At 41.7% G+C, this 14,533-nt stretch overlaps 1 protein-coding gene across 1 annotated transcript in view; it reads right to left on the bottom strand.

Moving 5' to 3' along the window:
* adgrv1 (adhesion G protein-coupled receptor V1) overlaps positions 1–14,533 on the bottom strand; it is a 514,329-nt gene that overhangs the window by 168,663 nt on the left and 331,133 nt on the right. The window contains exons 77-80 of the mRNA XM_063069242.1: positions 14,068–14,475; positions 10,695–10,879; positions 5,035–5,287; positions 3,193–3,332 (exon numbers count right to left, since the gene is read on the bottom strand). Coding sequence (XP_062925312.1) covers positions 3,193–3,332; positions 5,035–5,287; positions 10,695–10,879; positions 14,068–14,475 — 986 coding nt within the window. The remainder of the gene's footprint in view (positions 1–3,192; positions 3,333–5,034; positions 5,288–10,694; positions 10,880–14,067; positions 14,476–14,533) is intronic.

Here is a 14,533-nt window from a genome sequence, read left to right on the forward strand (position 1 = left end):
ATTGACTGGTTGCATCACGGCCTGGTATGAAACCACCAACAGCTTTTAATAGAAAATCCAACAAAAGATAGTGGATACTGCCCAGTCCATCATGGCTAAAGTCCTCCCCACCACTGAGCACATCTACATGGAGTGCTGCCGCAGGAAAGCAGCATCCATCATCAAGGACCCCCACCATACAGGTCATGTTCTCTTCTTGCTGCTGCCATCAGAAAGAAGGTAAAGAAGCCTCGGGTCCCACACCACCAGGTTCAGGAACAGTTATTACCCCTCAACCATCGGGCTGTTGAACCAGAGGGGAGAACTTCACTCACCCCATCACTGAACTGTACTTACAACCTATGGACTCACTTTCAAGATCTCTTCATCTCATGTTCTCGATATTTATTGCTTACTTGTTTGTTTGTTAATTATTCTTTTATTTTATATTTACAGTTTGTTGTTTTTTGCACATTGGTTGTTTGTCTGTCTTGTTGGGTGCAGTCATTCATTGATTCTATTGTACTTATATACAACGTGTATGCTCACAAGAAAGTGAGTCTCAGGGTTGTATGGGGACATATATATATTTGAGTATAAATTTACTTTGAACTTTGGAATAGCAGAGCAGGCCCCATGAGCTGAATAACCTATGTGTTATGGTGTTAAATTCCCTAATGGCAATGTGCAGGTGGAATTGAAGCCAGCAGAAGCTGGAGACCAGTCAACTAGACCGTACAGATTATCCTGCATCAAGCACCACGACACTACTCCTCCTGGGAGTAGGTCAGATAATTAGATTAGATTAGATTAGATTCAACTTTATTGTCATTGTGCCGAGTACAAATACAAAGCCAATGAAATGCAGTTAGCATCTGACCAGGAATGCAAAGAATAGTGTTATTTACAAAATAACAGCGAATAAAAAGTAAGTGCTACAGCACACAAATATAGAAGTACTGAGACAGTACAATATGGGTGCAATACTGCTTACCATGGTGATGTGAGGTTCAGCAGGGTCACAGCCTCAGGGAATATAATCAATCATAGAGCAGTACAGTACACAAACAGCCCCTTCAATCCATCTAGTCCATGTCGAATTGTTTTTCTGCCTAGTCCTAGCATCCCACACCCACACTACACCCCTCCATACCCCACTCGTCCATGTACAGAACCTATCCAGACTTCCCACACCCAGACCATACCCCACTCATCCGTGTACAGAGCATATCCAGACTTCCCACACCCAACCATACCCCTCCACTCCCCACTCATCCGTGTACAGAACATATCCAGACTTCCCACACCCACACCATACCCCTCCATGCCCCACTCATCCATGTACAGAACATATCCAGACTTCCCACACCTGGACCATACCCCTCCATACCCCACTCATCCGTGTACAGAACATATCCAGACTTCCCACACCCACACCATACCCCTCCACTCCCCACTCATCCATGTACAGAACATATCCAGACTTCCCACACCTGGACCATACCCCTCCATACCCCACTCATCCATGTACAGAACATATCCAGACGTCCCACACCCACACCATACCCCTCCATACCCCACTCATCCGTGTACAGTACCTATCCAGATGTCCCACACCCACACCATACCCCTCCATACCCCACTCATCCGTGTACAGTACCTATCCAGATGTCCCACACCCACACCATACCCCTCCATACCCCACTCATCCGTATACAGAACATATCCAGACGTCCCACACCCGGACCATACCCCTCCATACCCCACTCGTCCGTGTACAGAACGTATCCAGACTTCCCACACCCGGACCATACCCCTCCATACCCCACTCATCCGTGTACAGAACATATCCAGACGTCCCACACCCACACCATACCCCTCCATGCCCCATTCATCCGTGTACAGAACATATCCAGACTTCCCACACTCAGACCACAGAGTGGCAAATTAAATACAATGTTGGAAAAAGCATGATCATGCACTTTGGCAGTAGAAATAAATGTGGAGACCATTTTCTAAATGGGGAGAAAATCCAAAGCTCTGAGATGCAAAGGGACTTGGGAGTCCTTCGGCAGAACAATATAAAGGTTAATTTGCAGGTAGAGTTGGTGGTGAGGAAGACAAATGCAATGTTAGCATTCATTTCAAGAGGTCTAGAATACAAGAGCAGGGATGTGATGCTGAGGCTTTATAAGGCACCGGTGAGGCCTCACCATGAGTATTATGTACAGTTTTGGGCTCTTCACCTAAGAAAAGATGTGCTGGTATTGGAGACGGTTCAGAGGAGGTTCACAGGGATGATTATGGGAATGAAAGGGTTATCATAAAAGAAATGATTGATAGTTCTGGGTCTGTACTCGCTGGAAATTAGAAGAGTGAGGGGGTTCCCATTGAAACTTTTCGAATGTTCAAAGGCCTAGACAAAGTAGATGTGGAAAGGATGTTTCCCATGGTGGGGGAGTCTAGGACAAAAGGGTACAGCCTCAGGATAGAGGGGCATCCATTTAAAACAGAGATGTGAAGAAATTTCTTTAGCCAGAGGATGGTGAATTTGTGGAATTTATTACCACAGGCAGCTGCAGAGGCCAGGTCCTAGGGTGTATTTTAGGCAGAGTTTGATAGGTTCTTGATTGGACATGGCATCAATGTCATGTGGAGAAGGCCGGGGAGTGGGGCTAAGAAGTGGAAAAAAGAATCAGCCATGATTAAATGGCGAAGCAGACTTGACAGGACAAATGGCCTAATTCTGCTCCTATGTCTTATGCTTTTGTGGTCTACGAGATCTCTCATTCTTCTGTGTTCCAGGGAATAAAGTTGTAAGTAATTCAACCTTTCTCTATAATTCAGGTCCCCAAGTCCCAGAAACATCCTTGTAAACTTTCTCTTTTCAAACTTCCTGATATCTTTCTAGTAGGGAGGTGACCAGAAAAGCACATAATACTCCAAGCAGCTTATATGACTCTCCAACATCTTATACAACTCGAACGTAACATCCCAACTTCTGAATCAATGCCATGATATATGAAAGCCAATGTAACAAAAGCTCTGTTTATGACCCTCTATCTGTGAAGCAACTTCTAAGGAATTTTGGATCTGTATTCCCAGACCGCCCTGTACTTCTGCACACCTCAGAGCCTGACCATTCACCACATTTGATTAAATGAAGCGGTACTCCAAATTGTTAACAGAAAAGTGATTTATTAAAATGCCCACCTTTCAGCAGCTTGGTTCCACAGAAGGCATTCTGTTGTATGCGGAACGACAGCACCATCTGGATTATGAATCCGATAGACTACCTCATTGCCATCTGCAAGAGGTTGTGGATCACGATCCTTTAGGCTTACTGAAAATATCTAGGAAAAAGCAAAAGTTGGAGAGATACCATGCAATAAAAACTGCATCCATTATATACTATTAAATGATTATAATTTTTTCAAGAAAATAAAATTGCTTCAAGATACATTTTAAAGTAAAAGAAAATCTAATTATTTATCCCTCAATATGACTAAATCAACTAATTTTTCATTGAAACTAAATTAGCTGAACCAGGAATTTTATTAGCTAAATGCAATTATTCAGAAACAGAATTTCCAACATCTGCAGACATTCACCAGCAACTTTGATGTGTGTTGGTTGAATAAATACTGCTCTAGTTTCTCTGAAGTTCTCTCCTCATTTTTTTCTCGTGATATAGAAGATTGACTATTTATCCCAATGAACCTATCCCATCTTTCAGAGTATTCATAACAGCACCATTCTCAATAAACTATTGGCTCTCATATGTCCATTAACTTCTGAATCGTTAACAACCTATGCTATGGATAATTCACAAGGGCACCAACCAGTGGGACGAATCACAATCAGAATCGGGTTTAATATCGTGGAATTTGTTGTTTTGTGGCAGCAGTACCAAAGACACAATCACAAATTTACAAGTTTCCTCTGATGTACCGTGGAGAACATTCTAGCTGGTTACATCACCATCTGGTATGGACATGTCATTGCACAGGCTGGGAAAAAGCTGCAGAAAGTTGTAAACTCAGTCAGCTCCATCTGGGACGTATGGTCTCCCCAGTATCAGGGACACCTTCAAAAGGCAATGACCTCAAAAAGACGGCATCCATCACCCAGGACGTGTCCTCTTCTCATTGGTGGAGGTAGAGGAAAACACAACTCAACGTTTCAGGAACAGCTCCTTCCCCTGCTTCAGCAGATTTCTGAGGACAGTGAATCCATGAACATTCCCTCACTTTTTTCCTTCTCTGTTTTGGACAACTTATTTAATTTAATTATATACACATACTTATTGTAATTTATAGACATTATTATGTACTGCCATGTACTGTTGCAGCAAAAGAATGAATTTCACAACATACTTCAATGATATTAACCCTGATTCTCATTCTTTTCAGATACTGAAAATGTCTCCAACGGTTGACAAAATCTCGGGACTAGCAATGAAAGCCTATTATTCCCAACTGCTTTTTACCCTTGCATTTCAGCCAGACAGAAGTGAAATTTTAATGATCCACTAATAAACAAAACTGTGAAGTAAATCAGAAACATATATACACATCAACAAAAGCACAACATTTGGAAAGGTAACAGGAGGTTTGCACTGGTCAGTTAACAGCAATGGAAAATCAATTTTATTTAGAAATACAGCAGGAACAGGCCCTTTTGGCCTAACAAGCAACTCACCTATTGAACCGCAGCCTAATCACAGGACAACTTATAATGACCAATTAGCCTACTAACTGGTACATCTTTGGACTGTGGTAGAAAACTAGAGCACCTGGAGAAAACCCATATGCTCACAGGGAGAACATAGAAACTCCTTACAGGTGATGTTGGAATTGAACTCTGAACTCCAACGGCCCGAGCTGTAATAGCATTGCATTAACCACTATGTTACTGTGCTATTCCCTCAGTAAAGGACACAGCGAATTATGTAACAAACTGCCCCATTTTATGTGACTGTCCTCTTAACCTAAATATAAAACAATGAGATTTTGTAACTGTATATAAGTTTTCTGAAACCATTGTGATCCATACTTTATTGTTGAGTGCAGTTCCCTTTGCACTGGTTTGGAACCACTGCTGGCTGCTGTACTCTGTGAATTGCACATGCTGACAGTCTTCGCGTCCTGGATTAAGTGAAGGTGCAGATGAGACTTCGAGCAGCTGCTCAGGAATTTGCACAGAATCACCATTCTTCCACTCAACTTTGTGCCCATTGATTTGTTGGGGATACCAGTGATACGATTTAATGGTGAGGTACTGGCAAGTGTCAAGAACTGTCTTGCCTCTGTGGAATTGAAAGAAAAGTAAAGAAATTGAGAAGAAAAACTAAGGCATATATCTTACAACAGTTGAATTGAGTCACTTTGATTGGATTAAGTCAAAAGCTGTGGTCTTATTTCATACGATAATCTTTTTTAAATAATATATTAATCTATGAAAAATTGTAAGCATACACTCAGTGACCACTGTGTGAATGTTCGTGGTCTCTGCTGCTGTAGTCCATCCTCTTCAAGGTTTGATGTGTTTTGTATTCAGAGATGCTCTCCTGCACGCCACTGATGTAACGTGTGGTCATTTGAGTTACTGTCGCCTTCCTGTCAGCTTGAACCAGTCTGGTCATTCTCCTCTGACCTCTCTCATTAACAAAGCATTTTCACCCACAGAACTGCCACTCACTGGATGATTTCTGTTTTTTGCACTGTAAAGACTGATGAAGGGTCTCAGCCCGAAATGTTGACTATTTATTCCTATCCATAGATGCTGCCTGACTTGCTGAGCTCCCATGTGCTTCACTTTAGACCCCCAGCAACTGCACTACCTCTTGTGTCTAAGTTCCTCATTTTGATGTTTGGTCTGAACAACAGCTGAACCTCTTGACCGTATCTGCATGCTTTTATGCATTGAGTGGATGCCACATGATTGGCTGATTAGATGTTGCCTAACAAATGGCCACTTGATGTACCTGGGTCTAAGCGCATCATTCCATACACCCATAAGCCTCTGTGTAAATCTTATCTCTCCGACTCCTTTTAATTCTTTCTCCTCTCACCTTAAATCTATGTCCTCTAGTTTTGGGTTCTGTAGCCTGGGGTAAAAAGATGTGGCCATTCAACTTATCTGCAGTATGCCCGTTATTATTTCATAAACCTCTTTAGATGACTCTTCAGCCTTTGCAGTCTCTCTTTACATCTCAAGCCCTCCAGTCTAAGTAACACCCTCATGAATCTTTCCTGCACACTTTCTGTTTTCATAACATTCTTCCTTCAAGAGTCAAGATTCAGGATCGTTTAATGTCATTTCCAGTACACAAGTGTAAAGGAGAATGAGATAACTGTTACTCTGGATCCGATGCTGCACAAAAGATAAAGAACACAATAATAATAACAAAATACTAATTAAATATAAATATATAAAGATAGCTTATATAGCAACACACTCAAAATGCTGGAGGAACTCAGCAGACCAGGCAACATCTATGGCAAAAAGTATAGTTGATATTTCAGGTCAAAGTCTGCTGAAGGGTTTCGGCCCGAAGCATCAACTGTACTTTTCTTCCATAGATGCTGCCTGGCCTGCTGAGTTCCTCCAACATATTGTGTGTGTTGCTTATCTACCTACAGACCTCTTAGCTTCCAAAGCACCTTTTCCTTAGTGATAGCAACTACATTCTCTTCTACCCCCTGATAGTTCTGAATTTCTGGCATTTTGCTAGTGTCTTCTGCAGTGAAGACTGATAAAATATTTATTAAGTTCGCCTGCCTTTTCTTTGTCCCCAATTTCAACAACTCCAGTATCATTTTCCAGCAGTCCAATAACTACTCTCTTTTATTCAGAAAAAAAACTTTTTGTATCCTCTTTTGTATTATTTGCTAGCTTACCTTCATATTTCATCCTTTCTCTCCTTATAGCTTATTAGTTGACCTTTGTTAGTTTTTAAATACTTCCCAATCATCTAACTTCCCATTAAGTTTTGCTTTATTATATGTCCTTTCTTTTCCTTTATGCTGTCTCAAATCCGCTTGCCACTTGTGGTTACCTCCTCCTCCCTTTAGAACACTTATTCATCTTTGGAATGTATCTTTCCTGTGTCTTCCAAATTTCCCCCAGAAACTCCAAACTTTGCTGTTTGCCATCATCCCTAATAGTGTCCCCTTCTAATTAACTCTGGCCAAATCCTCTCTCATGCCTCTGTAATTCCCTTTACTCCAGTGTAATACTGTTATGTCTGACTTTATTTTCCCTCTCTCAAACTGCAGAGTGAATTCTATCATGTTATGCTGAATGCCTCCCAAGGGTTCCTTTACCTCAAGCTTCCAAATCAAACCTGGTTCATTATACAACACCCAATCCAGAATTGCCTTTCCCCAAGTTGGCTTAACCACACTCCCATCAGAATCTTTTTATCCTTGCACTTTCTTACCTCTATCCACAAGGGTTCTACAATTTTTTGATACTATGTCACTTCTTTCCAAGGACTTGATTTAATTTTTTTTACCAGCAGAACTGCCCTACCCCTCAGCCTACCTGCCTGTCCTTTCAATACAAGTGTATCCTTGGATGTTAAGCTCCCAACTATGATCTTCTTTTAGCCATGACTCAGTGATGCCCGGGATGTTGTACCTGCCAATCTCTAACAGCGCTACAAAATCATCTACCTTATTCTGTATACAAGGTGTATTTAAAGATAACACTTCCAGTCCTGTATTCATCACCCTGTGTGATTTTGTCCCATGTCACACTGCAATTTTGCCCTATCTGCCTATCCTCCCTCGATCTCAATACGCAATGCATCAGCTTGAATACCAACTGCTCCATCCTCAACCCTATAATTCCAGTTCCCATACCCCTGCCAAATTAGTTTAAGCCTTCTCCAACAGCTCTAGTAAACCTGCCTGCAGGGACATTGGACCCTCTCAGGTTAAGGTGCAACCCATCCTTTTTGTACAGGTCATGCATTCCCCACAAGAGATCCCAATGATCCAGACACTGGAGATAGGGTCAATGCAAACAGGCTTTTATTTCCCACTGAGATTGGGTGAGACTAGAACTTGAAGTCAAAGGTTAAGGGTGAAAGGTGAAATATTTAAGGGGAACGTGGGGGAGAACTTCTTCACTCAGACAGTTGTGAGAGTGTGGAATGAGCTGCCAGCAGAAGTGGTGAATGAGGGTTTGAGTGGAACATTTAAGAGAAATTTGGATGGTAAGGGTCTGTAACACTAAAGACCAGGCGCAGCTTGATGGGACTAGGCAGAATAATAGCTTGGCACAGGAGGGCTGAAGGGCCTGATTCTGTGCCTCCATCCAGTAAAGCAAAACTAAATAGTAAATACTTCATGTGGCAAAAATCAGTATATTGCAAAACAAAATTAGACTTAACAAATACTGTGAGCAAAGAAGAAAACTCAAATTGTTACAGATTTTGAGCTTTCAGAATCACAAATATAATTTAATTTCTAATTAGCAATTCTTTACTCTCAATGCATCAGAGTGACTATCACAGCCTAGATTAACAATGTCATTGATACTTGTGGAGATCTTCCAGTAGTTCTACACCAGAGTAAAAAATGGCTCGAATTTCTCCATTTATTTAAATTCAGAAGTTCAATGTTAAATTATATTTATATGTTACCATATACTAAATTTATTATCAAAATGCATATACGTCACCATATACTACCTCGAGAATCATTTTCTTGCTGGCATTCACAGTAGAGCAAAGAAATATGATGGAATCAATGAAAACTACACTCAAATATGCAAAAGGTGGCCAACTGTGAAAATACAATCAAATGCTACTAATAATTATTAAATAAGTAATACTGAAAACATGAGTTGTAGAGTCAGTGAAATATATTTATAGAATACTCTATAATTTAAAACACTATATACATAGGTCTAGATTCTTGTGTTCTTTATAATGTTTCTATAAGACATAGGAGCAGAATTAGGCCATCTGACCCATTGAGTCTACTCTGCCATTCAATCATGGCTGATTCTTTCTTTCTCTATCTCCTCCTCAACCCCAGTTCCCGGCCTTCTCCCCATGACCCTTGATGCCGTGTCTAATCAAGAACCTATTGATCTCTGCCTTAAAGACACCCAACGACCTGGCCTCCACAGCTGCATGTGGCAACAAATTCCACAAATTTACCACCTGTTGGCTAAAGAAATTTCTCCGCATCTCTGCTTTGAAAGGGTGCCCCTCTATCCTGAGGTGGTGCCCTCTTGTCCTAGACTCTCCCACCATGGGAAACATCCTTTCCACATCTAGGCTTTTCAACATTTGTAAGGTTTCAATGAGATCCCCCCACATCCTTCTGAATTCCAGCGAGTACAGACCCAGAGCCATCAAATGTTCCTCGTATGATAACCCTTTCATTCCTGGAATCATCCTTGTGAATCTCCTCTGGACTCTCTTCAATGCCAGCACATCTTTTCTAAGATGGGTGTCCAAAACTGTTCACAATACTCAAGGAGAGACCTCACCAGTCCCTTATATAGCCTCAGCATCACATCCTTGCTTTTGTTTCTAGGCCTATTGAAATGAATGCTAACATGGCATTTGCCTTCCTCACCTCTGACTCAACCTGCAAGTTAACCTTTAAGGTGTTCAGCACAAGGACTCCCAAGTCCAATTCCAGCTCAAAGTTTTGGATTTTCTCCCTGTTTAGAAAATAGTCCACACATTTATTTTTACTACCAAAGTGCCTGACCATGCATTTTCCAACATTGTATTTTATTTGCCACTTTCTTGCCCATTCTCCTAATCTGTTTAAGTCATTCTGCATCCTACTTGTTTCCTCAACAGTACCTGCCCCTCTACCAATCTTCGTATCATCTGTAAACTTGGCAACAAAGCCATCTATTCCATCATCTAAATCACTTATACACAGCATAAAAAGAAGTGGTCCCAACACTGACCCCTGCGGAACACCATTAGTCATTGGCAGCCAACCAGAAAAGAATCCTTTTATTCCCACTCGCTGCCTCTTACCAATCAGCCAATGCGTTAACCATGTTAGTGACTTTCCTGTAATACCATGGGCTCTTAACTTGGTAAGCAGCCTCATGTGTGGCACCTTGTGAAAGGCCTTCTGAAAGTCCAAATATACAACATCCACTGCATCCCCTTTATCTATCCTACTTGTAATCTCCTCAAAGAATTCCAACAGGTTCTTCAGGCAGGAAACCATGCTGACTTTGTACTGTCTGTCCTGTGTCACCAAGTACTCCAACACCTCATCCTTAACAATTGACTCCAACATCTTCCCAATCACTGAGGCCAGGCTAACTGGTCTATAATTTCCTTTCTGCTGCCTTCCTCCTTTCTTAAAGAGTGGAGTTACAGTTGCAATTTTCCAGTCTTCTGGCACCATGCCAGAGTCCAATGATTTTTTGAAAGGTCATATCTAATGCCACCACAATCTCTAAAGCTACCTCTAGGGTGCAGTTCATCTGGTCTGGGTGACTTAAGTACCGTTAGGTCTTACAGCTTTTTGAGTACTTCCTCAAAGTAACTGCACCCACTTCTCTTCCTTCACATACCAGAACATCAGGCATACTGCTAGTTTCTTACTAAAAGCCGTCATGCATTCATTATCTGAAGCACGAAATGCAATTTTTATATTGATATAAAAGCTGCTGTTCGATGAATTAATCCATCAAAATCTGAAAACTTTGAATAATTTTACCTCTGGCCAGGCGATCCACATTCTACACCAGTGAGAAGTGCGAAGGCAAATCTCTCAGTCACTTCAACCAGCTGACTAAGCCCTTTGGTATCCTTGCGGGTGGGATCTAGTAGTGCACAAAGACTATTGTACAATAGTCCAATGCTGGTGTCATCAAGAGGTCTCTTTTCTCCTTCTTGGATCACCTAATAGGTTATGAATAAAACAATCTGTTACATTCTGATTCAGAGTGCCTAATTAACTTAACAGAGCTGAACACAATTTTCCTCCAGGGATGTTAGCAAAATTAGAATTTTTAACAGACTAATACAGTCCTCAGTGTAAGGGAGATAGAATGGATACACTATCATTAGAAGGCTTAATAAGACAATGAACGGGTAAAATAAACCAGTATCTGTCTACACTTCTTGCTGCCTTGTTAGAGCAGCCAGAATAATCAAAACCTCACCCACGCACCTACTCCTCCCTCCCATTTGGTAGAAGCTCCAAAAGCCCAAAAGCACATACCCCGGGACTTAATGACAACTTCTATCTGCTGCTATAAGACTATTGAATGTTTTCCCTAGTACAATAAGATGGACTCCTGACCTCAAGATCTACCTCATTATGACTTTGCACCTTATTGTTTATGCACTGCGCTTTCTCTACAGTACTGCACAATAGTCTTGGGCACATATATATATAGCAAGGGTGCTCAAGAACTTTTACACAGTACTGTATTATGGAGCAAAGTGCATTTCTAAATCTGGCAGGAGCAAATGATGTTAGGAGTGGGGTGGGATGTGGGACAGGTGGCAGAGAAGGAATGCCAGGGGCAAGAGGTGGCACCAGTGCAGAGGCACACAGCCCCAAGACACCAGGCAAGGTCATTTGATTCCAAACATTTGGTTTATTGATCATTTCAGAATATCACTCTGGTGCTTCTCAATCCCTCCCCTTTTCCCAACCATGATTCCCCTCTCCCTACCCCCTTCCCACTCTCGGTCCACAATCGAGACCCGTATCAGAATCAGGTTTATCATCACTCACAGTCATGAAACTTATTTCTTGCAGACAGATTACAATGCAATACATAAAGTTACTACAGTACTGTGCAAAAGTCTAAGGCACGCTAGCTCCTGTATATCTATGTGCCTAAGACGATTACACAATACTGTACATTCTGTTATTCTTTTACCTTATACTACCTCAATGCACTGTTATAAAGATTGATCTGAATGAACAGTATGCAAGACAAGTTTTTCACCAAATCACCATATACGTGCCAATGATAAACAAATGATCAATTTACCACTTATTCCACTGTCTGTGAAACAAAAACAAATGTAGGGCTAAGCAAGTGATTAATAAAGGAGTTTTAATGATTGTTTTCCATACAAAGTGTCTTGGTTTATTTCCAGGTTACAGAAATAAAACAGAAAATGTTGGAGATACTGAGCAGATCAAGCAGCATCTGTGCAACGAGAAACTGAGTTAACATATTGGACAATGATCTTCTATCAAAAGTTATTCTCATCAGCTTTGGAGTATTGTGTGCAGTTTTAGTCTCTTACGTACAGGAAAGATGTAAACAAGGTTGGAAGAGTACAGGGAAAATTTACAAAGATGTTTCCTGGTCTGGAGGGCCTGAGTTATAAGGAAAGATTGAATAGGGTAGAACTTGATTCTGTAGAACATAGAAGATTGAGGGAAGATTTGAGAGAGGGATACAAAATTATGAGGGGCATATTTACTTAGTTTTAATTTTTATTGAGATACAGCACAGAATAGGTTCCTCTGCCCCTTTGAGACGTGCTGCCCAGCAATCCCCCTATTTAACCTTAGCCTAATCACAGGATAATTGACAGTGACCAATTAACCTGCTAACTGGTATGTCTTTGGACTGTGTGAGGAAACCACATGATTATGGGGAGAGTGTACGGACTCTTTACATGCAGCAGCGGGAATTGAACCTGGTTCGAAGGTACTGTAAAACGTTGAGCTAACCGCTACACTGCCACGCTGACAGAGTAAATGCAAGCGGGCTTTTTCTGCTGAGGTTGGGTGAGACTACAACTCAAGGTCACAGGTTAAGGGTGAAAGGTAAAATGCTTAAGGGGAACATGAGGGGGAGCCCCTTCACTCAGAGGGTGGTGAGAGTGTAGAATGAGCTGCCAGTGCAAGTGGTGAGTGCAATTGTGATTTCAACGTTTAACAGAAGTTTGGATAAGTACATGGATGGGAGGGATATGGAGTGATAAGGTCCGAGTGCAGGTAGATGGGTCGAGGCAGTTTAAATGTTTCAACATGGACTAGATGGGCCAAAGAGCCTGTTTCTGTGCTGTAGGATTCTATGACCATGACTCTAAGTTGCAAGGTTAACTATCTGCACATACATTGCCTGACCTGCTGAGTACCCCCAGCATGTATTTTTGACATCCATCATATGCAGATTTCTTAAAGAATAAATCACAGTAAGTGATTTAATTACTCTCATTTGATAAGGTTGCCATACCTCTCACTGCTTAGAATTATAATGCCTGGCTTGAAATTATGCCATTTTCTGGTATTCTACCATCCACCCCAGATCCCATTAGAAATTAGACATGAAAGTTATTATGTTTTTATGCTTTTCTGTAATATACTAACTGCAGTGTTCAGGGAGAGCTAGCACCTGTGCTGAAGGGCTGAAGGGGCTTGTCACGTCCATCCTGGGGCAGCTTACTCACCTTTGGTTCCAACCGCACCCTGCCCGCCGCCCACCGCCGCCCCCCCCCCCCCCCGGAATCTCTGCTCTCACTTGTGGCTCCAAATAGCTGTTTGCATGCGACAACGGCCACGCCCCAATACACTGCTTTGATAGATGGGCTAAATCAGGTGAGGGTAGCTGATGGCCTCATATCCTGGTGAGATAGGGATATACCTGTCCTAATGTGAAGTCAACTCCAGCGGTCTGAGCTAAGGAAGTCTACAATGAGATCCAATGGCCAGGAAGGTAACTCTGCAACACTCGGTGGGGAACGAAGGGCATCTTGAGGCACAGGAGAAGTCATGGTCATCCACTGTAACCAAGGCAGACCCCAGTTGTGATGTCAACCCATACCACTGGACCCAGACTTCTGAGCTTGAGAGAATGGAACTGCCCAGTGCAACAGCTTTTCCACTTTAAAAACTCTCCTGCACAGGTTGCCTGTCATCATAGGACATGACAAACAACCAACAAAATACTAACTGCTGCATGTTCAGGCTAATAGTCAAGATATATTGCTGCCTAGGATTACTGTATTACAAGTACATGTTTGAAAAAAATAAGGCTGTGCAGTTCTCTTATAAAAATAGCAACATAATTATGGTACTGAGATTCAAATTGCTCGACTTAAATTCTAAGTTTCACCTTTTCGACAACTTCTGTTACTGCACCGAGCTGTTCTCTTGTGGTTTCCACGGTAATCTTGCTTTGCAGTTTTTGAAGAACTTCATTTATTAATTCATCATCAGGGGGTTGGTGCAACTGATCAACTAAACCCCAAAGGAACTGAGAGTTGGTGTCCGTGACTATTGTAATATTTGCTACGTTGAAATCCTCATCCAACTGAATTCCTGCCGTCGGATTGTAGAGCACCACTTGGAATCGTTTGGGCAATGAATTGGAAGATGCCAGCTCTGGAGTAAGGACAATATCCAATGCAGTTCTTAACTGTTCTGGTTGAAAGGTTAAACCGCCCTCCGATTTCACAAAATCCATCGCAGCAATTGCTGGTGATATTAACGTCTGACCCACCAGCTCAGCCTTCGTTAATTCCTATAAAACAAAGGGTTAATGAAAAGTGACAGTATTTATTTGTCTTTCCATTTTATAA

Source organism: Mobula hypostoma, chromosome 16 (assembly GCF_963921235.1).
Source record: "Mobula hypostoma chromosome 16, sMobHyp1.1, whole genome shotgun sequence".
NCBI classification, from domain to species: Eukaryota; Metazoa; Chordata; class Chondrichthyes; order Myliobatiformes; family Myliobatidae; genus Mobula; species Mobula hypostoma.